The sequence below is a fragment of the Crotalus tigris genome, unplaced genomic scaffold, assembly GCF_016545835.1.
Source record: "Crotalus tigris isolate CLP2741 ecotype Arizona unplaced genomic scaffold, ASM1654583v1 scf7180000020532.220309, whole genome shotgun sequence".
NCBI lineage: Eukaryota > Metazoa > Chordata > Lepidosauria > Squamata > Viperidae > Crotalus > Crotalus tigris.
Genome location: NW_024098065.1, coordinates 120,196 through 148,003, shown reverse-complemented (window position 1 = coordinate 148,003; position 27,808 = coordinate 120,196). Strand labels below are relative to the sequence as shown.

Here is a 27,808-nt window from a genome sequence, read left to right as displayed (position 1 = left end):
GAACAAGCACTGTTTTTATGATTTAAAAGTTAATTGAATGAATAAGGAGTTATATTATGGTGTCTAAATATTGTCTGACTTCCCAAATTTATTTGGGGGAAGTTAGGGAATAGGAATGCTTCCAAAAATGAAATTAATCAGATTAATTTAAGGATTGTTATTCATTGAAGTTCTGGGACAGGAACAAGCAACCTACAGCTTTTGAATTTTCCTTCCAAGCACATTTTAGAAGCCTCTCTATAGCATGTGTGTCCAAACTTGGCAACTTTAAGATTTATGGACATCAACTCCCAGAATTCTGCAGCCATTCATGCTGGCTGGGGAATTCTGGAAGTTGAAGTCCCCAAATCATAAAGTTGCCAAGCTTGGAGACCCCTGCACTATAGCAATCCTCCAAGCAAGGGCATCTCCAGAGGCTGAGGTGGAGAATGCAAAATATCCAGATAAAGGGTACAATTGAAGCTCCACCCATTTTTAATGTGCCTTGTGCAGAGCACAGATATATAAAAAGGGCCAGGTTTAGATTGCACTGTTGTCCTTGCCAGTTTAATTTTAATGTAACATCCATTCCCGATCACTCCCTCAAAATTCAATTTTTCATTATCATCAGTGCAATTTTCCCAGATCAAGTGTGATTTCATAAAAAAAAAAAAAAAAAATAGGAGAACTAGCCATCAATAGACACATAGAGATAAACAACATCTACATACCATTTGAAAGAGACAAAAAGGTAAAAAGGAAACAAAAAACCCTTCTCACCAGCCATCAACATCCAGATAAGCAAGATTAATACTAAGATTAACACTAGACCAACAATCAAGAAGCCAACAATACCCCAAACAAGAAACTATCCACTCAGACAACAGAGTAAGTAAGCAGTGAGCAGCTGCCAAATCAAGGCACCACCAAATCCACTCCCACCAGCACTGGCAGGGCAAGCCACTAGTATATAAAATGAGAGCAAACCCTATATCTTTACTAGCATTGATAATGTTACCTACTTTGGTAATGAAACGTCTGCAAGAAAATAACCAAGCTCAGAGAGCATCAGGGACCCTACAGTCCAATCCTGAGCTACAAAAATTCTCTTCTACTGATAGGTAATTTAATTTTTGCATTTTGCTTTGTTTCAAGAACCAACTTGGATGTCTCGAAGGACATATTCCTGTATCTTTCTTTGCAGCAAATATAAAAGAGTTTTGCCCTTGCTTCCTCCTAGAATAGTTTTTGATTTTGCAATCTAACCAAAACAGCACTGGAATATGGTAAGTAACTTGGACCAAACTTGCTTAAGTTTCTGAAATTAGCTAAAGTGAGAATAATCTAATTGTAAACTTCTATGAAATCCCAAAGCTGGCATTTTATTTTTTGTTCCCTGATGGTGTCACCTTAGACCCAGAAAGTAAAGAGAAAAGAGTAAAGTCTCCTTCAAATTAATTTTGATTCCTGGTGATTTCATACACAAGTTTGTATAGGTTTTCTGGCAATATGTGGAAATTGTTTTCATGACTTTTTTTGGGGGGGGGGTTCCACTGTCCAATCTAGTTATAGCCTTGGGAATCCCTTGGTGGTCTCTCATCCAAACAATAACCAGGCCTGATTTGTTTAGCTTCTGAACCCAGGTACTGTCCCTTTTTGAGAACCATCCCCAAACCCCAAATACAAGACAAATACTGTTATTCTATTCTATCACCACAATGGTTATCACACCCTTGGCTGAGCAGATACCATTGGGATAGCTGTCACTGAGAAGAGGGTATTGGGCAAATAATAAAAGCAGCATTGCACTTTCCTACAACTAACCCCAAATTGGAGCTTTCTGTGGTATCCTTGGTGGTCTATGAACTTGGTTGTTTTCTTGTAGACGTTTCATTATCTATCTACGTAACATCACCAGTGCTTGTATGGAGTGGGGTTTGCTCTTTAGTGGATGATACTATCTTGTTGAGTAATAAAACTTCTGCAAGAAAACAGTCAAACTGAGAGAACATCAGGGACCCCTCATTTTAATCCTGAACTACAAATATCCTCCTTTATTGATAGACTTTCTGTCTCTCTTTTCTGCCCTCCGTTGGTTGCCTGGATCAATCAGCTCTAAATTTCGTTGGATCACAATTAGGATCCATGATAAAATGAGGTGGGAGGAGATACAGAATAGATTGTTTGAAGTATCACGACTTTGTCACTAAACAAATGCATTCACAGTGACATGAAAAGAAGTGTTGACTAATTAGCCTTTTGACAATTTGTATTTCCTGCCCAATTGTTGTTAACATCATGTGATTTAACAAAATCCGATGCCGTTCAAGAAAAGTGCTTAAGACAGTAGCAATTTTCAACATTTACGTTCTGTGTTGATTCTTTGTCACAGTTGGTAGAAATGATACTCTTTGCTTTCATTAATTGATGGGTTTGGATTGCTTCCCTTTCATAACTTGGACAATGAATTTTACTTTATGAGTTTCCCTCTTCTCCAAATCTGTTAAAATACTGCTTATGAAAGGATGATATCATTGGTTTGGACATAGAGTAGACTGGGGTGTTGAACTTCACAGATAAATCTCTGTGTGTAAATATTGACAAAGACACATATGTAGAAAATATGAGTATGAAGAGGAATTGAAAGAAGAGAATAAATCTCTTTGCAAACAATATTTCTCCTTCCATCATAAGCCAGCTTGGTGTATTACTTATCAAGCTAGAAACCAGGAGACTCTGAGTTCTAGTTCTACCTTAGATATGAAAGTAGAGTATGGCAGTGGTGGGATTCAAATATGTGAACAACTGGTTGTCTGTGTGGATGCTGTTTCCGGAAATCCATTCTTGGCTTGGGCAACAAAAAATTAGCTACTGGTTGAACTGGCTGAATCCCACCACTGGGGTATGGGCTGGGTGACTTTAGGCCAATCACCAAGAGACTGTGAGTTGTAGTCCACCTTAGCATGAAAATGGGTTAGGTGTTTTGGGGCCAATCACAAGGACACTGTGAGTTCTAATCTTGCCTTAGCCAAGAAAGCTAACTTTGGGCTAGTTACTCTCTCCCAGCCAACCCACTCACAGGGTTGTTGTTCTGGGGAAGATAGGAGGAAAGAGTATCATGTATGTTTACCACCTAGGGTTACTTGTTGTTGTTGTTAATTGCGAAGTCGTGTCCGACCCATCGCGACCCCATGGACAACGTTCCTCCAGGTCTTCCTGTCCTCTACCATCTTCTGGAGTCCATTTAAGTTCACACCTACTGCTTCAGTGACTCCATCCAGCCATCTCATTCTCTGTCGTCCCCTTCTTCTATTGCCCTCAATCTTTCCCAGCATTAGGCCCTTTTCCAGTGAGTCCTTTCTTCTCATTAAGTGGCCAAAGTAGGTGGCCAAAGGGTTACTTATAAAGGCAGGATAAAAATCTAATAAATAAATCAATCAGCTTTTTCAGGTCAAGTTCCTGAGTTGTTCCCTATGTTGTTCCCTTGTTCAGGTGCAATCACCAAGTGACGCTTCATTTGTTGAAGCAGACCAAAATAAATAGGACAATTGTTATTATTTATTTATATTTCATATTTCTATTTTTACATATCCCATTATTATTAATGATGAGGGCCGTATCAGCATTGCGGTTGCCCTCGGGGGAGCTGGGTGGGTGCAGCCTACTGGGTGGGTGTGGATGGAGTGGGTATGGCCTACTGGGTGGGCGTGGCCAGCTCTACACCATTCGCGTCAAAGGTGCCTGTGGGGGCCTGGGCAGGAGTGGGACAGATCTGAGGGTCTCTGACAGAAGGGGGTGGGACCGGGGAAAGCGCCAAGGCATGGTCTATTTCTTCATTCCTCACAAAGGGTGACTCCTCCCCAGCATGCACCCAGGGGACGGGGCTGACACGGCAGGGGCTGGTTCCTCGCTGTTTCCAGACAGCCTTGTGGAGCTAAGACTGAATGCATCTCAGCATAGAGGGCCACCACAAAATTGTACATTGGCTCCCGGCCGGCCTGGGCCAGGGCCAAGGCAGCGGGGGCCGTTCCCTCACTGTTTCCAGGATGGCTTCGCAGGCCACATGAAACCAGTTCACAGGCCACATACGGCCCCCAGGCCTTATGTTTGACATGTCTGGTCTAGTTTGTCCAAATGCCAAACTTATAAAAATAGTGGTCTTTTGCTCTTGCTTACTAAAGTTAAAAAAAAAACAACTTCAGAAATAAATAGCGAACTAATGAGTGTTGCATAAGAACTGAATGGCTTCCTAGTGCTGTTCCTAGGAGAAATAAGAATTATGCAACCTGTCACCTCGAACCTAACCACCCAAATTATGCTTCCTACTGTGGAGTGGCTTTAAGAGCCAGCCATGTCTAGGACATATGACATAATTCAAAGTGATCTTGATAAGTTAAAGAAATGGAAATTACAGAATCGCATTTATCAATCGCAAAGTCCTTGACTTGGGAAATAGAAATTAAATGGACTTGTAGAGAAAGGTAGATTTGACGGCTTTTTAACGGTATTTATGGAAAAGGTCTTGCAATAGGAGCCAATTAGAAGCTGAATGTAAGACAGCAAATGCAATTTTAGGCTACATAATCATATATGTAATTTCCAAAATCACAAGAAGAAACGGTTTTACTTAGTTCTGAACAATCTCAACCTCAAATGTTGTTACTACTTCTAGACACACATTTGAGGAAGGATTTAGGAAAGCAGGAACAGCTTCAGAGAAAGGCAAGGAGAATGGTCAAGGGAACTTATGCAACTCTATGAAGAGAGACTGATCGACTTCAACAGGATTAGGCTTGACAAGAAAAGAATGAGTGGGGGAATATGCTAGATTTCACCAGGGTCTGGAAAAGATGTTATAGAGAAGAAAGGAGAAGTCAAAGAACAGGAAGACTTTGGTTAGTGGAATAAGTGGAATGCTTGGTCTCTCTGAACCTGGTTACTTTCTTGCATTATCAAACCAGGTCATATGATCAATGCTAGAAGGGAGTAAGGTTTGTGGAGAGGAAGAGGAGAAGGAAGAGGACGATGACTATGTGGTCCTTGGTGTTATCTGAGCTTGGTTGTTTTCTTGCAGACATTTCATTACTCATTAGGTAACATCAGAAGGGAATAAGGTTTGTTTAGAGGAGGAGGAGGAGGAGGAGGAGGAGGAGAAGGAGGAGGACTATGCAGTGCTTGGTGCTCTATGAGCTTGGTTGTTTTCTTGTAGACATTTCTTTACCAAACTAGTTAATATAACAATTGCTAGAAGAGAATGGGGATTGTAGAGGAGGAGGAGGAGGAGGAAGAGGGGGAGGAGGAGGAGGAGGAGGAGGAGGAGGAGGAGGAGGAGGAGGAGGACTATGCAGTGCTTGGTGCTCTATGAGCTTGGTTGTTTTCTTGTAGACATTTCTTTACCAAACTAGGTAATATCATCAGTGCTAGAAGGGAATGGGGGATTGCTTTCTGCTTATATACAAAGTGGCTTGTTTTTCTATATAAGCAAGTGGTTAACAATGTTCCTGGTAGTTCCTTTATAGGAATATAAATATGATATGGATATGAAGGAATATGAAAATCAGATAGCCCTTGACTCACAACCACCATTTAGCCCAGAATTTCTGTTGCTAAGTGAGAATTTTGCCCCATTTTGCCACAGTTGTTAAGTGAATCACTGCAGTTGTTAAGTTAGTAACAAGGTTGTAAAGTGAATCTGGCTTCCCCTTTTGACTTTGCTTATAAAAAGTCACAAAAGGTGATGACATGACCCCGGGACATTGCAACCATCAAAAATACGAGCCAATTGCCAAGAATCTGAATTTTGATCTTGTGATCATGGGGATGCTGCAATGGTCGTAAGTGTGAAGAATGGTCATAAGTCACTCTTTTTAATGCCATTATAACTTCGAATGGTCATTAAATGAATGGTTGTAAGTCAAGGACTATCTGCAGTACTTGAAACAATGGTTAGACAGTGGAATCAATTAACCATCAAGATGGTGGGCTCTCCTTCATACATTCAAGGGAAGACTGGATAAGCAATTCTGGGGGGTATTTTATTTATGGTTGCTGAACTAAGCAAAGGTTTGGACTTAATAACCTCAGTGACTTTTTCTAAGTCTTGGAATTTTATGTTTTTATTACACTAATCTACTTCTGATCTCCAATCCTTTTTTTCAGAACAAGTGTGCTAGAAAAAACAATTGCCTCCTACTTTTTTTTTTTTGTCTCATAATGTCTAAGTGTAACATTGCCACTCAAGTTAGTTAAGGTCAGAAACAAAATGTAATCAGATACAGAAGCCAAGGAAGAATAACAGAAAGGAATGTTACACTTAATTAATGACCTTGGCCAACTTGAACAACTAATTTTATTTCTCCTTAGACTAAACTCATTGGTTTCTCCAGTGTCATAAAACAAGTTCTGTAAATATAGGGCACTTTTATTCATAAGAAATGAGCTAAAAGTTCCAACTCTGTTTTGGATATCTCAGAAGATCTTTTAGTATGGAGACTTCCATAAGTGACATTTCAGCAAGAGGAGATTATTAATATGACATTCAGAGGAAGAAAAAGGATCAAATAAATCCACCAAAAGAAGCCAGTCTTAACAATTTGTGTTGAGTCAGTCAAAGGGGAAGTGGGTGGATGAAAGTCTCATTGAAAAGCACAAATATTCATTTTTCTCTACTTGCTCAAGACAGTGAGTATGCATTTTAAAATCTGCCTTTTTTAAAAAAAATCACGTCATGTTGAATCAAGCTCACAATACAAGACTTATGTTGCTTGAATTTTTCTTAGAAACACAATTTATCAAGAAGAAATGAAATTCTTTCAAAATCATTAACAGTGATCTAGACAGGTTGTTTTGACCCATGGAAAATCTCTTGTTTTTCAAGATCTTACTGATAATGCAATCCATTATAATGAATTCTTGGAATAAATATAGTGAAAATCTGTCAGCAGGGCAGTAATACGACCGACGCATTTTGAACTACCAATTGCCAGAGTAGCCATCTCCTTCATCCAAAAAGGACTTGAATTCAAAGAAAAAAGAGTAAGTCTTGTTAACAAGGCCTTAGCAAACTAATTCGATCTATTCTTGAGGATCCTAATATTTTATAGAAGAATAGAATAGAATAGAATAGAATAGAATAGAATAGAATAGAATAGAATAGAATAGAATAGAATAGAATAGAATATAGAACAGAATAGAATAAAATAGAAAATAGAACAGAAAACAACCAAAAACAGAATACAATAGAATATAGAACAGAATAGAATAGAAAATAGAACAAAAAAACAAAAAATAGAACAAAAAACAGAACAGAATAGAATATACTGTAGAATAGAAAATAGAACAAAAAAACAGAACAGAAACAGAACAGAACAGAATAGAATAGAATAGAGACGGTCTTCGACTTGCAACCACAACTGAGCCCAAAATTTCTGTTGCTAAGTGAGACAATTGATAAATGGATTTTTCCCTATTTTATGAGCTTTATTGCTTTATTGATGTTGTAAAGTTAGTAATACATTGTGAATCTGGCTTCCCCATTGATTTTGTTTGCCAGAAGATCACAAAAGATGATCACATGTCCTTGGGACATTGCAACTAGTTCATAAATATGAACTAATTGTCAAGCATTCAAATTTTGTGCAAATGACCACGGGGATACAACATCGGAAGTAAGTGTGAAAAAAAAGCCATAAATCACTTTTTTCAGTGATCTTGTAACTTTGAGCAGTCCCTAAATAAACTGTTGTAAGTCAAGGACTACCTATAGAACAGAACAGAACAGAACAAAATAGAACAGAATACTTTATTTGGCCAAATATGATTAAGGTGCATAAGCTCTTAATCAACATACAAAACAACAAACTAATTATAATTATAATAATGATACCAATAAGAGAAGGTTATTAGGGTTCACCAAATTGATCAGTATCTGAGCAATCAGCTTAGCTTCTTTATTCATTATTACATTTTGCAGGGTGTCCATCAATTTTTAAATAGAGAGGAAGAAGAAGAGAAGAATATTGCAAAGCAACGCACCAGTCTTAAAACATGATCTTTATTTCCAAGAATGCCTCTGACTTCCAAAGACATGAAAACTTAGGAATTTGAATAATCAGTGCTATAACTGGTGCTTTGCTTAGAAAGGGGATTGTTAAGCCCCTGAAAAGTCACTGAGAACTATAAGTGCCCCAGTGAGGGCTTGTCAAGATAGAGGAGAAGTCGGGACAATCTGACCAATTTTGCTCTTTAGGGAAATAGGTATTTTATGACTGACCTTTACAGTAGCCAATTTGTATGCATTTTAAATTTTAAATGTGTCCACTGAACCGAAAAAGGTAGGAATTCCTGTGTTAAATGGACAAATTGCATGGTGTGGTATAAAGGCAACTTACATTACTTTTTTTAAAAAAAATGATCAAGGTTGTATGAAAATAAGGGTAGGTGAACACTCCTTCTCCTTTCTTCTTTGCACTTCATCATTTGAATCCCCCAACCCCATCCCAGCCAGTGAACTGGAGTATGCTCCTACCCCAAGTTTTAGATACAAGGAGTGCATATATACGAGGAACTGGCAAAGGAACTGACTCACCAACCTTGAGCAGCAAACTTTCCCATATGTTGTGCTGAAAAGATAATTGCCTGTCTTCTTTTATATTCCTGATGCAAGCAAAGAAAACTTATTCATTAAACAAAGCTGTAAATAACCATAAATGAGCTGGTATTAAGTTCATTGGTGGAATTAGAGTTACATACAAATGAAGTTCAACATGCTAGTTTTACCTTCCTTGCTCACTCCCTCATCCTCTTTCCGATTCTCCCTTCCTTCCTTCCTTCCTTCCTTCCTTCCTTCCTTCCTTCCTTCCTCACTCCCTCACTCTTTCCCATTCTCCCTTCCTCCTTCACTCAATCATTCACTTTTCCCCATTCTCCCTTCCTTCCTTCCTTCCTTCCTTCCTTCCTTCCTTCCTTCCTTCCTTCCTTCCTTCCTTCCTATGTCCCTTCCTTTTTTCCATTCATCATTCCTTCCATCCATATCAGTGTCCCTCCCTTCCTTCCTTCCTTCCTTCTTTCCTTCCTTCCTTCCTTCCTTCCCTTCCTTCCTTCTTTCCTTCTTTCCTTCCTTCCTTCCAATGTCCCTTCCTTTCCATTCATCATTCCTTCCATCCATATCAGTGTCCTTCCTTCCTCCCTCCCTCCCTTCCTCACTCACTCACTCAGTCACTCACTCTTTCCCATTCTCCCTTCCTTCCTTCCTTCCTTCCTTCCTTCCTTCCTTCCTTCCTTCCTTCCTTCCTTCCTTCCTTCCTTCCTTCCTCTCTCCCTTTTTTCTCATTCTCCTTCCTTTTTTCTTCCTTACTAACTCTTTCCCATTCTCCCTTCCTTCCTCCCTCCCTCCCCCTTCCTCACTCACTCAATTACTCACTCTTCCCCATTCTCCCTTCCTTCCTTCCTTCCTTCCTTCCTCTCTCCCTTTTTTCTCATTCTCCTTCCTTTTTTTCTTCCTTATTCACTTTCCCAGTCTCCCTTCCTCCCTCCCTCCCTTCCTCACTCACTCTATTACTCCCTCTCCCCATTCTCCCTTCCTTCCTTCCTCTCTCCCTTCTTTTTCTCATTCTCCTTCCTTTTTTCCTTCCTTCCTCACTCAATCACTTTCCCATTCTCCCTTCCTTCCTTCCTCCTTTCTTTTTCTCATCTTCCTTCCTTCCTTCCTTCCTTCCTTCCTTCCTTCCTTCCTTCCTTCCTTCCTTCCTTCCTTCCTTCTCCAAACATCTCCCTAAGATAACTGAGATGAATTCCAGCATCCATTTTCTTCAAATCTATTTCAGCCATTCTGCAATAGACATAATGTATAGCTGTCTGTGTAAGAGTATAATGCAAGGTGCTTTCACAAAATCTTCTTGATCAAACAGACCTTAGTTCCCTCCCCACAGTTCTCTAATGATGCTTGCTGTCATTCAACAGATTCTAATCATGCCTGGTTTCCCTCCATTTGGCTATCCCAAATGTAGCAAGTGTGGGAGTTATTCCAATAAAGGGCTGGGTTCTCATAACTGTCATGCATTATTATGAAAGAGAGGGCAAACTTGTAATCTGTTGCAACTGAAGACAAAGACTAAAGAGGCGAGATTTAAAGGGGGGGGGAAACCTTCCAGCTGAAGACTAGGAAGACCTTCTGGATGGTACACAGCTGGTAAGCAGAGGAATGGTCTCCCTAGATCAGTGGTTCTCAACCTGTGGGTCGGGATCCCATTTGGGGTCGAACAACCATTTCACGGGGGTCGCCAAACAATGCAGTCTGCCATTTTTTCCCCCTTTTCCTTAGCTGTGCTACTCCCTTTTATTCTATTGGCTTTTGAAAGCCAATAGAATAGACTCTCTTGAATAGAGTCTAATTCTATTGGCTTTCAAAAGCCAATAGGAATTATCCAGGCTGTCTCTACCCTGCTGAGCCCGCCAAAAGTCCCATTCTGCAAACGGTGTTGCACCAGTTGAGTAGTCCTTGACTTACGACCGGTTGAGTAGTCCTCGACTTATGACTGGTTGGGGGTCGCAGAATTAAAAAGGTTCAGAACTACTGCCCTAGATCAAAAGAGCTCTGCTTGCTGGGGGTTTTCAAACAGAAGTTGGATGGCAACTTGTTGGTAGTTTAGTAGAGATGGGGGTGGGCTAGATCAGTGGTTCTCAATATTTTCTTCACTGTGGATCACCAAGACTTAATCCAAGTATTAGAAAGCATCAATCCTTTGTGGACCTCCTGTGATGACATTGCAGCCCTTCCCAGGGATCTGCCAACCAAAGGTTGAGAACCACAGGTCTAGTATAATCTCCAAGAAAGGAAGAAAAAAAGGATGCCATTCTGCCTGCTGTGCTAGCAATTGTGAAAATGCCCAGCCAGAAGTTTGGTGTTTGGACTAAAACTTCCTAACCCCACCTCATTTCCACAGCCCACCGTTTCAGATTGCAAAGCAGAAGAATAGTTAGTGACCACCTATTGTGTCTCACTGGGAATCGTGTGCTGTAATTTCCAGACAGTTGTTGAAGAAAGATTATGGCATCTTCCATATCACCCTTTGTTCTGATCACTGTGCTCTTCAGATTCTCCTCCCCCCTCCACCTTTTAATCAGAATGTATTTATCTCCCTCTCTTTTTTCATCAATGGTTCCAAATTTTCAATTTTTTAAAGCTAGAACTTTCCTCCCAGATTTAATTCTGCCATACAACTTTTCCTTCCTTCCTTCCTTCCTTCCTTCCTTCCTTCCTTCCTTCCTTCCTTCCTTCCTTCCTTCCTTCCTTCCTTCCTTCCTCCCTCCCTCCCTCCCTCCCTCCCTCCCTTCCTTCCTTCCTCTCCCTCCCTTGTTTTCTAGAAGCAAGCTGGGGAAAAATGACTTTCCTACAAGTATAATTTGATATTTATTACAAACATAGCCCACCTTCATTCACAATCCACATTCATGCTGTTTTGAAATTATTGGAATCTATCCTGGTTATTGGAATCTTTCCCTAACTCCCTATTTTTCACCCTTTCTTTTTTTTCTTTCTTTCTTTTAAAAATCCTGTTGTTGCTTATCTTGAACAATAATTTCAAATTCCATTCAATCTGCACAGATTTCAGTTATTTGCCAGATAGCTACAATTCTCGGTTATGACCACCTGGCTGCTATGAAATCACTGCGAACACTCAGGGCCTTGAGGCCCCTCCGAGCCGTGTCCCGGTTTGAGAGCATAAGGGTAAGGGTTGCAACCTTTCCATGTCTATGCAGTGTGTTCCTCTAAAATAACAATCACCTTCTCTCTCTCTCTCTCTCTCTCTCTCTCTCTCTCTCTCTCTCTCTCTCTCTCTCTCTCTCTCTCTCTCTCTCCCTCCCTCCCTCCCTCCCTCCCTCTCTCTCTCTCTCTCTCTCTCTCTCTCTCTTTCTCTCTCTCTTGCAGGGAACAGCAAACATGGCAGCTTCATTTTCCAATCAGTGCTAACTGTATAATTTTTCAGGGAAAGGTTCTCCCAGGCAGACTAAGTTCTATGGCAACAGCAATGTTTCACCACTGTGGGGGTGAAGGGCATGTGGGTGTGATGTGTGAGTGTGTATGTGGGTCTGGGTGTAATGTATAGGTGTGCATGTCTCTGTGTGAGGATAAATGATAGATGGATAAGAATAGATAGATAGATAGATAGATAGATAGATAGATAGATAGGGAGTGAAGGAGGAGAGAGATAGAAAAAGAGAGGAAGAGAAAGAAATAGGATGGAGAAAGAGAAAGAAATAGACAGGATGGATGGATAGATAGATAGATAGATAGATAGATAGGTAAACAGACAGACAGACAGACAGACAGATAGATAAGAGAAAGAGATAGAGATAGAGATATATAGAGGGAGAGAGAAAAAGAGAGAGAGAAAATAGAGAATAAAAAGAGAGAGAGAAAGAATGGATAGATAGATAGATATAGATGATAGATAGATAGATAGATAGATAGTAGATAGATAGATAGATAGATAGATAGATAGATAGATAGATAGATAGATTTAGAAAAGAGAGAAAAAGAAATAGATAGGATGGATAGAGAGAAAAATAGGAGAGAGACAAAGAGAAAGAAATAGAGAAATAGGAGAGAGAGAGAGAGACAGAGAGAGAGACAGAGAGAGAAATGGATAGGATGGATGGATAGACAGAGAAAGAGAAAAAGAGAAAGAAATAGATGGATGGACAGACAAATCCTTTATAATATACAGGCAATTCATCTTGAAAGTACAAAACTATAGTCTTTGCAAAATTAGGATGATACTACGCCGCTACTTTTTCTGTCAGAGAAAAACAGAGGAAAACTAAACGGATTGTCTCTCTGATGTTTTTCGTCCCTCTTTTTTGATGAATTTTGACATTCTTTGGAGCTCAATGTGGTCATCTAGAGGGAAAAATGGGAATTGCAGGCAGATCGATATCACCCTATTGCTTTTGACAGTTCCTAATTCTTAGGTTTCATTTTGCATTGGAAATCAATAGCTCTGTGTCCTGGAAAAAAAATATATTTCTGTAGCAGTGGCTTTTCCCCTCCCCCATGAGTTAATGGTTAATTTTCCTCCAATTTAGGTTCTTGCTTCCTCAATCCATTAACCAGGTTTATCTTTACAGGTGCAAGTGCAGAAAAGAGAAGCCGAATGGTAGGACTTTTGCTAATAGTTTGGACTTCTTCGTTTTGTGTCTCCCTTCAGGTCTCACTAATAAGCCTCATAGCTAGTTCTCTTGGATACTCCGAAATGGGTCCCATTAAATCCCTTAGGACCCTCAGAGCTCTGAGACCTTTAAGAGCACTCTCACGATTTGAAGGGATGAGGGTAAGATTTCCATTTCAAAACAACAACTACTACAAGACCCATCAGCAGAGCCTCTCTGTCCATGAGCATCCTGCAGCATGCTGTGAGGCCCTTCCTCCATCCCATCATCTGTGCATTTGTGGTCTTTCTGTTCTCATTTTTTCATGCCAGGCTTTATGTGAAATGATGGGTGCTGATCCTGTACCCTGCCGTGGAATTCTCTTTTTCCTTCTCGTCCTGCTGCTGCTGCTGCTGCTAAAAAGTTAGACGGCTTGCTTATTGAATTATTTTTGGCTTGGACTGATCCCGTCTTTGGTGGATTCCATTCTGAGCTAATCCCGGTTCATGTCTTGTTTACAAAAAAAAAAACCTGTCATCTGGTTGACAACCAAACCTCAGTTAGCACAACTTCCAATCAGCTCCCCTGTCTATTAATTTCCCCATTGCCCTTTGAACCGTTTTCCCCCAAGTGGGCTTGTAAGCGTCACAGTATAAAACCTGAAACTAAAAATTACGATTAAAAATACCCCAGAGATAAACAAATCAATCAGGAAAATACTGAAAAAAGCTGATGTAAAAAGCTTCATTACATCATAAAATTAGACTACAGGTAGTCCTTGACTTATGACAAAAACTGAGCCCAAAATTTTTGTTGCTACTCAAGACAGTTGTTAAGTGAGTTTTGCCCCATTTTACAATCTTTTTAGCTACAGTTGTTTAGCAAATCAATGCAATTGTTAAGTGGAACATGTGGTCGTTAATGCAAATCTGACTCACCACCTTAATTTTGCTTGTCAGAAGCGATCTGGGAATGTTATGGTTATCACATGATTTTGGGGCAGTGTAACCGTCATAAATACATGCCAGTTGCCTAGCTTGCAAATTCTGATCATGTGACCATGGGGATGCTGCAACAAACATAAGTATGAAGTATGGTCATAAGTCACTTTTTTCAGTGCCTTTCTAACTTTGAACGGTCACTAAATAAATGGCTAGAAGTCAAGGACTATCTGTATATCACAAAATGTGACTATATAAATATATTGGAATGTTGATGTGATTATATAAATAGAATGGAAAGTTGAAGAATAAATACATTTTTGTCTGGCTCTAGGAATATAATAGAATAGACCAATGGTGTTCAAACTTGGCCCTTTTATGACTTGTGGACTTCAACTCCCAGAATTCCTCAGCCAGGCATGCTGACTGAGGAATTCTTGGAATTGAAGTCCACAAGTCATAAAAGGGCCAAGCTTGAAGAGCCCTGGGATAGATGCTTTTTGAAGGAAAGACTTCCAAGAACTGGCGAGCCATCATCGTGTTCCTTGGCCACTGTCTGATGTACTTTAAGGAACATGAGTGGAGAGTCATTCCAGTGATATTGTACTCCTGATGTGGATATGGATATAGAGCAAGAATATTTTTGAGTCTTCCTTTATCCAGAGATAAAGCAAATTAATACTTCATTGTCCGAACACAAATACTAAATAGCAAGACTGATTTGTGATCAGTCTTTCTGTGTCTGTTGCTCATGGTTAACTTTTCTCACAGCAGGAAGCCACTGTGTTCAGTGAAAATCCATAAAACAAGTTGCCACTACTCCATTGATTTAAGAGAAACCTAGCCCCTGAAATATGTATGCCGAAAATAGTCCTAAAACAAATATAGTATATATATTTTGAATTTTGGTCTCCAAATACGTTGGAGCCCATGTTAAGCATATAAAGCACTTATGTATGAATATTGGCAGGATAGTGCTTTGGTATAAGCCAATGGTTCTCAACCTGTGGGTCGGGACCCCATTTGGGGTCGAACGACCATTTCATGGGGGTCGCCAAACCACGTTGTCCGCCATTTTTTTCCCTTTTCCCTAGCTGACCTACTCCCTATTATTGGTGGCCACACCCACTTGGGGGTCACCACAACATGGGGAACTGTATTATGGGGTCACGGCATTAGAAAGGTTGAGAACCACTGGTATAAGCAATATTTAAGTAATGCCGACAGATTCAATATTTAAATATCTATTTTAAAAGGTGGTGGGTTTTTTTTTTCCAAACGGCAACTGGACTGGGTTTTATTTGAGGAAGAGTAAAAAACAGTCCAATTGCCTTTTGGGAAAAAAAGAAAAAAGTACCTTTCAGACAATTATGATCAGGATGACCGAGAATATCCATAGACATCTACGCAAGGATATTAACATGATAGCCCAAATAGCCCTTTCTGATTATCTATAATTCTATTATGCTATAATTCTTGATGATTTATGATTTTTAAGAAATTGACCAAAAGATTTTGTAAACTTTCCTTCACAAATTCACCCATAAGCCTCTGCAACCAGTCACTGACACCAGACTGACAAAATTGCATTATAACGTGGCAGTGTTTTGTCACTTGATCCAATTCCCTCTTTTAGTAATAGTAGTAAAGTTGGAAGGGACCTTGGAGGTCATCTAGTCCAACCCCCTGCTCGGGCAGGAAACCCTACACCATTTCGGACAAATGGCTGTCCAGTCTCTTCTTAAAAACTTCCAGTGTTGGAGCATTTACTGCTTCTGGAGGCAAGCTGTTCCACTGATTAATTGTTCTCACTGTCAGGAAGTTTCTCCTTAGTTCTAGGTTGCTTCTCTCCTTGATTAGTTTCCACCCGTTGCTTCTTGTCCTGCCTTCTTTCCATCTCTTTTACAAATTCCTCCAGCATTTGTCTATGGAGATTCTCAGTCATCCAGATCATGATTGTCACGAAGGTGCTCCCAATGGCTTCAAGGACTCTCTAAAAGAATGCAAATGACCATTTATCTGCAAGGAATATAAATCCTTCCATTCCCCAACATCCGGTCAGAGCTGAAGAAGCTTCTTGGATGAGAAGCGAAACGTCTTCAAAGGAAAAACAAGAAAGTTCAGTTGCCTCCTGAAAAAACATCTTTGGGACCTCCAGCATTTATTATGCTACTATCTTAAAACTTCTTAACCCTGATAGCCTCAGCTTCCATCATTCAGAACAGGGAAGATGATGGGACTTGAAATCTAATACATCTGAAAAGATTCAGTTAGAGTGGGGGTGGGGAACGATGGCCCTTTTATGACTTGTGGACTTCAACTCCCAGAATTCCTGAGCCAGCCATTCCTAGGAATTCTGGGAGTTGAAGTCCACAAGTCATAAAAGGGCCATCGTTCTCCACCTCTGAGGGAGGTTAACATTATTAGAGCTAATCATGATGAATTTAAACTCTACTTTAATACTGATTATTTCCCATCTTTATGACCGGTTGTGAAAGACAGAGGGCTGACAATCTTTCTCTTTGGATGAATCCTGGTAAAGGAGGGCCTGGATTAGTCATGCTTTGTTCGGCTTTGCGTCTTTTTCTGCTGCCGCCCTTTGTATTTCCCGTTTCATTGCATATGTAGCCATGTCATTGCATAGGTCATGTATGCATGCATGTACTTGGACAATTGTTCATTGACATTATTTGGTTGTGACATTTGTTATGAAGATTTGGTGTGCACTGCACAAGGTGTCGACAAACCTGTTTTTAAACTGGTGGGGGGGGGGTGTAGCTTCAGCGAGGTTCCGCTCTTTCCATTTTCTACTTTTGCATTTGCAGTATTTCAAGCTACGGCTGTTCTGAAGGGTTCTGAGCTTGGTGCACGTAAATAGAGGAGATGCAAACGTAAAAAAATAAAAAGAAAAAGTTTGCATTTGCAGAATGAAATACAGATTTCTGTTTGCTGAGCCTGTGATCAAGAGGGGGGGAAATACTAAAAAGAAAAGACGCGTTTGCAATAAGTAAATGTTGCTATGTCTTTTGCTTGCTCACTCTTTTTTTAACCATGCTCACAAATGTGCCAAATTATTTTCTGATAACTGAGGATTTGTAAAACTTTGCAAGACTCTGAAAGAGGGTTTCTGTTTGCAGCCCAAGTCTGTTACAACATACTTTTGCAATTGGAGAGATGTTCATTTGTATGCTTGGTTACTATCTCACGTTATTTGTGAACATGGTGTGTGTGCGTGTGTGTGTGTGTGTGTGTGCGCGCGCGCGCGCACTTATGTCTGTATTGGATAATTCTTTCTTGTTTATTTTTGCATGATGGTGCCGTATTGATACCTTTGATCTCCCTAATTGAAGAATAAGTAATGCAGTCTGCTTGCATAAAACCAAAGGAGCAAAATGCATTATTTGCAGTTAAAAGCATGGTTGAATTCCTTAATTGAAATACTGTATTTGGTTTTATTGCTCTTTCTTTTAAATGCACACTTCTCTTTTCTTAAAAAATTAGCCTAAGAAGCCAATCAAACAGCTGAGAGGAAATGAGCTAATTTGTGGCTAAGTGTTAATTATTTCACTGGCTTAGACACAATTTTTAACCGAGTCAAATAATTTTATAAAATGAAAAGTTCCATTTATAATTCCTTTGTAAGAAATCAAATGCATTCTGCTTGACTTTACAGGTAAATGCAACCCAGAGAGTTTGAGAATATGTAGGGCAAAAAAAAAAAAAGGGGGGGGGGGACAAATTTGCAGTTGGTAATCTCAAACTCTGTTTCCATAGCTGGCCAAGAAAACTGTCAAGAAAGGTTGAGAGATGTGATGATCAACCTCAGTCAAGTTGATGTTACTTTATTCTCATATCTACCATCTCTTAGTGATTGTTTGCTGGGCAGAAGGAACAAAAAAACCCATCTGTGCCAGATAATATTGGTAGCTCTCGACTTACAACCACAATTGAGCCCAAAATGTTTGTTACTAAGTGAGACATTTCTTAAGGGAGATTTGCCCCAATTTACAACCTTTCTAGCCACAGTGAATCACTGCAGTTATCAAGTTAGTAACATGGTTGTTAAGTGATTCTGGTTTCCCCGTTGACTCTGCTTGTTGGAAGGTAGCAAAAGGTGACCCCAGGACATTGCAACCGTCGTAAATATGAGTCAGTTGCAAAACATGTGAATTTTGATCACATAACCATGGGGACGCTGCAATAGTTTTAAGTGTGAAAAACGGTCATAAATCACTTTTTCCAGGGCCGTTGTAACTTTGAATGGTTACTAAATGAGCTGTAGTAAGTCGATGACAGATCTCCTATTTGTTCAACTGCCCAAGGACAGACCCCTGTTAAAAAGACTGTTTGGTCTCTGTTCAGTTCAAGGATAAAAAAAAAAAAAGATAGCGGGTCAAATATTTTGATGTGGTCCATTTACAGCTGACCTAGCAGACATTTTTTTTTATTCTGCCTTTACTTCTATAAACAAGTATTGTTGCACCGGTCATTTCTACAGTATCTTCCCTTCCTGAAGCTTTCTGTTTTCACCGTCCCTCTTTCCTCCTCCAGCTCATTTGACCAGCTGAGTTCAGAAAAATTCAAAATCTTCCTGCTTGCCTCCTTGGGACACGAGATCAGCTCAGTCACTCAAAGAGATAAGCGAGGTATTAATTCAGGGCATCATTAAACAGCCTTACAACTGCACAGGGTTAAGAGAGAGTCAGTGGAGAGCTGTTCAAGGAAACCAACCTCTTCCCAAACGTCTTAAGTACAGTTCATTAGACTAGGCAGACTAATAGAGCACAGATCAATAGAGAGATGAAAGCATCCATCAATGCCCAATTTGCCAAGTGCATTTCAGACGCTCCAGGTTTTCTGCAGCTGTTCACAATTTTGCAGAACTGAGGACTCTGAACTGCAGCGAAGCCTCTTACGGAAATGAGATCATGTCAATATCAAACAGGATCCTTTCAAATTTGATTTTTCAGCCCCTTTAGACCAGTTGCAAATAGAATAGCTCTAAAACACAAGGGTTGATTTTCAAAGGGAATTGAACTCAGCTCTACATAGTCTTCAACTTACGGCCACAATTCAACCCAAAATGTATGTTGCTAAGTGAGTCAGTTAAATGAGCTTTGCCTCATTTTACGACCTTTTTTGACTCAGTTGTTAAGTGAATCACTCAGTTGTTAAGATAGTAATATGATTGTTAAGTGAATCTGGCTTCCTCATTGACTTTTGCTTGTCAGAAGGTCACAGAAGGTGATCCCATGAGCCTGGGACACTGCAACAGTCATAAATACATGCCAGTTGCCAAGCATCTGATGCTACCATAGTCATAAGTGACAGAAACAGTCACTTTTTTCAATACTGTTGTAAATTTGAATAGTCACTAAACGAATGGTTGTAATGACTACCTGTGCCCTACTTTGCTAAGATTTAATTTATAGTTCTGTCTTACCCAATAACACCCCACAGATGGCAACAAAAAATATTGTGAGTTCTGGGAATTGTAGTTTCAATCCACCTAGAAATTGCCAATTGGAGAAGGTTAAGCTTGTCTGAATAGGAAAAGATGCGAGAATACAACCTTCAAAAAAGAAGGAAGCCTGAGTAAATTGCACAGCTTTTAATGAAGGTGCAAAACTTGTAAACTCAATTGTTAATATTCACGCAGAAATTTAGCTCATGAGAGCTGAGATATCCCCCAACCGCTACGACCATTCAGAAGTCATGCACCGAAAGACTGTATTGAGTGAGAACATTTTATAATGGGATTTTTATAAAGGAGTCAACATCACTTAGATCTGAGGTGTGCAGGAAGAAGGCACAACCACATCAATCAAACTGGATTTTCTAGTAATGTGAATTTAAATGCAGATAGTCCTCGACTTATTTAGTAACTGTTCAAAGTTACTCCAGCACTGAAAAAGTAACGTATGGCCATTTTTTCACAATTACAGCCATTGCAGCATTCCCACGGCCACATGATCAAAATTCAGACACTGACTCATATTTATGACAGTTACAGTATCACAGAGTCATATGATCATCTTTTGTGACAAGCAAAGTTAATGGAGAAACCAAATTCACTTAACAACTGTGTTATTAATTTAACAACTGCAGTGATTCACTTAACAACTGTGGCAAGAATGGTCATAAAATGGAGCAAAATTCACTTAACAACTGACTCGCTTAGCAGCAGAAAGTTGGGCTCAATTAGCCTACCTATAGCTCATGGTCATTCTGGAGATGGTCATGAGGGAAAAAAATTCAGCATCCACAGTAGAGCAAGATCTTAGTTTGGGACAGCCAAAATGGCACCAAAGGGTCCTTAAACAGTTAAGGTAGAGCCTAACTTTCAGGAGATGAGGAAACAAGCAAATCCCAATATTAAATTAATTGTTTCAGTCTGAGCTCCAGTTTAAACTTAGTCTGAAGATAGAGCTTTTAAAATTTTATTCGTGAAAAGTGCGGTTTATATCAGGTTAAACATAGAATGTAGGAACAAAAAGTTCCTATCTTCTTAAACTGGTGGCTGACCTTTTTAAGGATAGTGGACCCATATTGACCCTTAATGGTCTCTGGTCCACTGACCGTAGCATTCTTCTGTCTAGGAGTTGGGAATCCTACTTGTAGTGATTCTACTCCTTCCATACTACGCTGAGTCAATGGATGGTCATAGAAGAAGCGAGGTCATCCAGAGGTATGCTACAGTATTCATCTCTGTCTCCCCTACAATTTCATGTCTATGGGAAGCCATTGGAAGAGTTCATTTGTTGGTTCAAGGTGTGGTGTCATCAGTACACTGATAATATCCATATATTGCAACTCCAAGCCATGATGGGAACGTACAGATAGTCCTTGATTTACAATACTTAGTGAGTGTCCAAAGTTACAATAAAAAAGTGACTTATGAGCAGTTTTCACACAACGGTTGCAGCCTCCTCATGCAATCAAAATTCAGATGCTTGATAACTGTCTCATGTTTATGATGGCTACCCTGTGATCCCCTTTTGTGACCCGCTGAAAGCAAAGTCAACCGGGAAGCCAGATTCACTTAACAATTGTATTGCTAACTTAACAACTGCAGTGTTACTTAACAACTGTGGCAATCAAGGTCGTAAAATGGCGCTAAAGTCACTGAACAGATGTTTCACTTAGCAACACAAATTTTGGGCTCAATTGTGGTCATAAATCGAGGCCTATCTGTAGTTTGAGTAAACCTCCAGTGAAGTAGATAGGATAAAAATGCTGCAAAACCAGTCAGCCAGTAAACTTTTTCCACATCACAAGTATCCACAGAAATGAGGACAAGGGTAGCCAGGATATGCATCCCATGACCCAAATGACTTGCGTTAGATATCCCAACATTCCTCATGTGTCATGAGGCTCATGTCACTTAAAGACACTGGAGCTTGCTAGAGTTTTCTATATCACAAATATGTTTACTGATAAAGAAAAAATATTTGTAGCTCAGGGTTGAAATGAGAGGTCTTTGGTACTCTCTGAGCTTAGTTATTTTCTTCCAGATGTTTCGTTACCCAAACTAGGTAGCAACACTGATGATATTACGCACTTGGGTAATGAAACGTCTGCAAGAAAACAGACAAGCTCAAAGAGCACCAAGGACCCCTCACACATATGTTTCCTAGTCGGAGTAGAACTACTGCTTTTGACTTTTCAGTGAGAATAAGAAATAATTAGAAATACCTGTCCTGAATATTCTTAGTAAATTTAGCCACATTTAACTATGACTCAGGTACATTAAAGCTTACTGTTATTACCAGGCTATATTAATATTACACTGTTCCAGGGAGGGGGTAAGGATAGAAATTAAGTCCCAGAAGAGAGAGTTTAAGTAGCTATAATGCTGAGGTACAAATACATCAAGCAGGAAGGATGATAATAGCCAGTGGGCTCACCCTCAGGGAACACATTATGAAACCAAAAGCCTAGTTTTGAAATTAATGAACTCGGCACAAATTCTTTGAAGTTAATGGTGCCTGTGATAGTGGATTGATTGAAGCATCAGAACTGAATGGGACATCAGCTTAAGGCAAAGACAGAACGGGTCGTGTCGTGAAGAGATTCTCCCAACGTGGTGTGCTGTCCTTGAACTAAAAAGATATGCTCTCTTTGCCCCTTCTGGTTTTAATTTTCTTGGCATGGTCATGCCCCAAAGAAGGCAAAACACAAAAAATGGCCCAGAATCTATAAAATATTTAAGAAAACTGCTGCTCTGGTTCTGGAGCTGGGGGTAAGAGGAATGATCAGGCAGTTGCTTTTAATGGCATTGATCAGAGTGAATAGGTAGTTTAAGATTTTAGATGTCACCGGACGTTGCTTTGTTCTAATTCTTGGCAACATGGAGGACCACACAGGTTTTCATCTCTTCTGTGAGACATCATAGGTGCCCGCTGGATCTTAATTGGCTTTAGGGCTCAGATACTGAGAACCAGGGAAAGCCAAATGAATGCTCCGACATAGGAAGGCAGATAAATGGTACCGTGCAAAAGTACCAGGCTTTGCATTACCTCGCCAACAATGGACAATCCTAAACAGGACTTGTACATCACACGGCATCTGCTGGGACTCAACTATATAAATGGGGCATAGTATCCTTCCCTCATTGTTATTGCTGGGTCCCACGTAAAACCATAGATTATAAATTGAGGATCCAGTGCCTGGTTTTTTTTTTTTCATGTAAACGATGCTTCGTTTCCATGATAAACAGAATAACAGAGTTGGAAGGGACTTTGGAGGTCTTCTAGTCGAAGCAGGAAACCCTATACCAGGGGTAGGCAACCTTGGCTCTTTTATGACTGGTGGACTTCAACTCCCAGAATTCCTGAGCCAGCACGGCTCAGCTTGGAAACCTCTCTCTTTCCCCTCAGCATGGCTGGCTCAGGAATTCTGGGAGTTGAAGTCCACGAGTCATAAAAGAGCCAAGGTTTCCTACCCCTGCCCTATACCATTTATTAGGTTTATATTTATTTATTTAGGTTAGATGGCCTAGGACATTGGTATATGAATACAGATACCGTATTTTCCGGCGTATAAGACAACTCGGCATATAAGACAACCCAACGTTGGAGACGATTTGCATGCTTTAGAAAGTCGTCTTATACGCCAGAAAATACGGTACCTTTTAACATTCATATTTTATTGTGTTTTTTAGTCTAGGTGAAATTTTAATAATATTGCAAGCCCATGTATAATAAGCAAATAAATAAGAACAATCATAAAAAGATACTGAACTATATATGAAAATAGGGCATGATTTTTTTTAGTAAATATTTGATGCGAGGGACCGTGGACTAAGACCATAGAAGGGCATTGCAATGTATAACAGATATGTAGAGCTTAGTCTAGATTGATGTAGATCTCAGTTAATCAGTCTAGATGATGTCTCTATAAGTCCTGGGAATTTCCTTCATCCCACTCTCAATTCCTCAAAAAAGATTTAAAAAAATAAATAAAATAGTAATCCTTGAGGAAGCACTATCTCATGGTAGGTTGCCACTCAAAAAAGGAAAGCTACTTAAGAAACAGATATATATTTGGGATCTTCTTACATTAAAAGACAGCATAATTAAAAGCACCTGCTTCCAAAATTAAACTACAGATGGACAGTCAAAACAAATACCCATATGAAAATCTTCCCTGGCTCTGAAGAAATTAGCTCTGTTAAATTTGTAATTCATCCATCACATTCTATCACAACAATAGTCTCTTCCAAACATTCAGCTGTTGATGGTTCCTAAATTCATTGTCCTAAAAAGGAATTTGGCCAAGATGTTAAAACATTTGCAGAGCATTATGCTATTAAAAATTCACCTGGAGAAGTGTCAATTGTTTTCCTCCGAGTTTTTGTGCCTTGTTACGTGACCTCCTTGGAAAGTGATTAGGGAAATTCAGGATGTGAGGATGACATGGACTGCATGCCCTGATTACTTATTGTTTTACTTTTATTTGCATGATTGTGTATGATTGTATCTTGTACATGCGTCCTTAACTCTGCATGGTGCTCCCATTTGCAAATCACCTCTTTTAATTTTGAAACGTCTTGTAGTGTATTTGCAATAATGATGGGCTAGCAAAGATGGCCACTGGACAAACTTACTCTGTCAAGGACCAAAATACATGTTTCCCTACCATCGTCCTTACCTTGATTACCACTGCCTCCCAGTCATTTTTTTAAACATGGGATCGTTTCTCTTCAGAATTTTACTTTGGCTAATAAAATTTCTTTATTCTATTTTTAATTTTGCCCAGTAACATAAGTTGTCTGAGCTGATGAAAAATGGAAATAACTAAATGGCAATAAATCAAACAATAATTACAGGTAGTCCTTGACTTATGACCACACTTAAATTCAAAATTTTCTGTTGCTAAGTGAAACTGTTGTTAAGTGATTTTTGCCCCATTTGATGACCTTTCTTGCCACAGTTGTTAAGTGAATCAGTGCAGTTGTTAAGTTAGTGACCCGGTTGTTAAGTGGATCTGGCTTCCCCATTGACTTTGCTTGTCAGAACGTCGCAAAAGGGGATCACATGACCCCGGGACACTGCAACCATCATAAATATGAGTCAGTTGCCAAGCATTTGAATTTTGATTACATGATCATGGACGCTGCAAGAGTCATAAGTGTGAAAGATAGTCATAAGTCACTTTTTTTAGTGCTGTTGTAACTTTTAATGGCTACTAAGTGAACTGTTGTAAGTCGGGGACTACTTGTACCATATAAATACAAAACAGATGCCCTTCTAAGGCAGTGCAGGCAGAAATGAATGAAACAATTGAAATTTAAAATGCCTGGGGGTTAAAAGAAAGGAATGTACAGAAGTGGTAACAATGTGGGTGTCAGGCAATCGTCCATTCATTAAAAATGGCACCCACCCAATTAGTGAGACCAGACTTATTCATGAAAAATTTCCCAGGCCATTAGGCACATGAACTAAATTTTCTTGTGTCTGCTAGCTTTTAGAAGAAAAGGTATAAAAATCATAAATATATATACATATATATACACACCGACATACAGTACTTCCTCCTCAAAAACTTACCAAATCTTTCTTTCTCTGCTGGTAAAATATTCTTTAGTGCAGAGAGCATTCTTGTAACTAGTCTCTCCAGACTATCGTTAATATAAATATTTTCTCATGATGGGACATGATTGCTGAATGCTGATGAAGATGCAGCCATTGTGACGAATAATGCAAGGGACTTTGACAGGGCAGTCTTACAAAACGAGAATTTATCCATTCAAAGTTATCTTTTATTATTTAATCCAAGAGTTTCTGAACTTGGCAAGGTTAAGTACGGCTGGTTTAGGAATTCTGGGAGTTGAAGTCCACAAGTCTTAAAGTTGCCAAGTTTGGAGACCCCTGGTTTAATCCATGGTATGTTTACCATGGCTGGGGATGGTGTTGCAAGATTTTGGTAAGGACATCGATGCCATGATGAGCATCTTCTGCAGAATTCAATGCAAATACTCCGGATTTAGCCATATGCAAGGTGATGTCAATATAATGCAATGATTGCCTCTCGCCAATGTTTTAATGCATTAACATACTGTACATCTCAGCCCCCACTTACCATGTTCCTAATTGATATTCTTCCTGCCAATAGTCACTATGCTGTCAGTGTAATCTTGTTTGTTAGACTTATATCCAACTTTTCCTCAAGAGCTCAAGGTATTTTCCATAAGATGTTATCTCAAAGGCTGCAATCTTGTGAGATAGGCTGGCCTGAGATATCATGACTGATTCAAAACCACCTAACAAAAATCTGGGACTTGGGGAGGGCTTGGATTGAGGTCTCCTTGCTCCTTGTCCAACACTTAGTAATAGTAATAGTAGTAAAGTTGGAAGGGACCTTGGAAGTCATCTAGTCCAACCCCCTGCTCAGTCAGGAAACCCTACACCATTTCGGACAAATGGCTGTCCAGTCTCTTCTTAAAAACTTCCAGTGTTGGAGCATTTACTGCTTCTGGAGGCAAGCTGTTCCACTGATTAATTGTTCTCACTGTCAGGAAGTTTCTCCTTAGTTCTAGGTTGCTTCTCTCCTTTCTCCACTACAGCACATCACCTTTTGGGGGACATTATGGAGTGGTGTCTCCATGGGGAATACAGGTAGTTCTCGACTTATGACTACAATTGAGCCCACATTTCTGTTCCTAAATGAAACAGCTGTTAAGTGCTTTTGCCCCATTTTATGACCTTTCTTGATACATTTGTTAAGCCAATCACTGCAGTTGTTAAGTAATTAATGGTTGTTAACCTGGCTTCCCCAATGACTTTCCTACTGAGAAAGTCGCAAACGGTGATCACATGACCCTGGGACATTGCAGTTATTATAAACATGAGTCAGCATCCAAATTTTGAACATGTGACCACAGGGATTTTGCCATGGTTATAAGAGTGAAGAACAATCATAAGTCACTTTTTTCCTTGCTGTCGTAACTTTGAATGATTCCAAATGAAGGGTGTAAGTCAAGGGCTGCTCATTGACTGTACAATTCCTGTTTCTGGGGAAATAATTTTGCTCCACACAATTCTTCCTGATTCCCTCAAACCATTATTGAACAGACAACTTCCCATTCTGGGATAGAATGAATAACTTATAACAGGGGTCCCAAACCCTGGTCCATGGACTGGCACCAGACCACAGCATGCCAGAAACTGGGCCACACTCACAAGTAAAGCCCCATCCACAGGCTGCAGGCAGCACACAAAACCACAAACCTTCCAGTCCTCAGAGAAACCTCTGTCCATGGAACCGGTCCCCGGTGCCCCAAAGTTTGGGGGCCACTGGCTTATAAGCTTTAAATCAGTGGTTCTCAACCTGTGGGTCGTGACCCCATTTGGGGTCAAACGACCATTTCACGGGGATCGCCAAACAACGCAGTCCGCCATTTTTCCCCCTTTTCCTTAGCTGTGCTACTCCCTTTTATTCTATTGGCTTTTGAAAGCCAATAGAATAGACTCTCTTGAATAGAGTCTAATTCTATTGGCTTTCAAAAGCCAATAGGAATTGTCCAGGCTGTCTCTGCCCTGCTGAGCCCGCCAAAAGTCCCATTCTGCAAACGGTTCTGCACCAGTTGAGTAGTCCTCGACTTACGACCGGTTGAGTAGTCCTCGACTTACGACCGGCTGGGGGGTCGCGGCATTAAAAAGGTTGAGAACCACTGCTTTAAAATGAAGGATGTTGATGTTTTGAAGCAGCTTCCCTTTACTTACTTACTATCAGGCAGGTGTCAGCCTGCCCAGTAAACCAAGCAGGAATCACATCTAGATGAGTTAAACCTCCTTTATTGTAAAAACTACGTTAACAGAATCTTGTAATCTGAAGGAACAAACTTGCCATCTTCCAATTTTAACTGCTTGCTCATTAGGGGAAATCCTTCCTTGTTTTTTTTCCTCCAGCTGTTAATGGACTAGGGGCTCCTGGCCCCCTTCTCTAATTGTTTCCTAGGCATACAGGTAGTCCTTAACTTACAACCATTCATTTAGTGACCATTCCAACTTACAACAGCTCTGAAAACGGCTTATGACCGTTTTCACACTTATGGCCATTGCAGCATCCCCATGGTCACGTGATCAAAATTGGCAATTGGTTCATATTTATGACGGTTGCTGTGTCTCAGGGTCACGTGATCCCCTTTTGCGACTTTCTGACAAGCAAAGTCAAGCCAGATTCACTTAACAACGGTGTTATTAACTTAATAACTGCAGTGATTCACTCAACAAATG

The 27,808-nt window shown here is 39.9% G+C and overlaps 1 protein-coding gene across 5 annotated transcripts in view; it reads left to right on the top strand.

Annotated features, from left to right (window-relative positions):
* Positions 1-27,808, top strand: part of LOC120318911 (sodium channel protein type 5 subunit alpha-like) — a 91,012-nt gene that overhangs the window by 35,911 nt on the left and 27,293 nt on the right. For 2 of the 5 annotated variants that reach the window (XM_039367065.1, XM_039367067.1), the window contains exons 5-6: positions 11,585-11,707; positions 13,188-13,310. The exons of 1 other annotated variant lie outside the window; for it this stretch is intronic. In XM_039367065.1, coding sequence (XP_039222999.1) covers positions 11,585-11,707; positions 13,188-13,310 — 246 coding nt within the window. The remainder of the gene's footprint in view (positions 1-11,584; positions 11,708-13,187; positions 13,311-27,808) is intronic. 2 more of the 5 variants (XM_039367068.1, XM_039367069.1) reach the window with 2 other exon arrangements.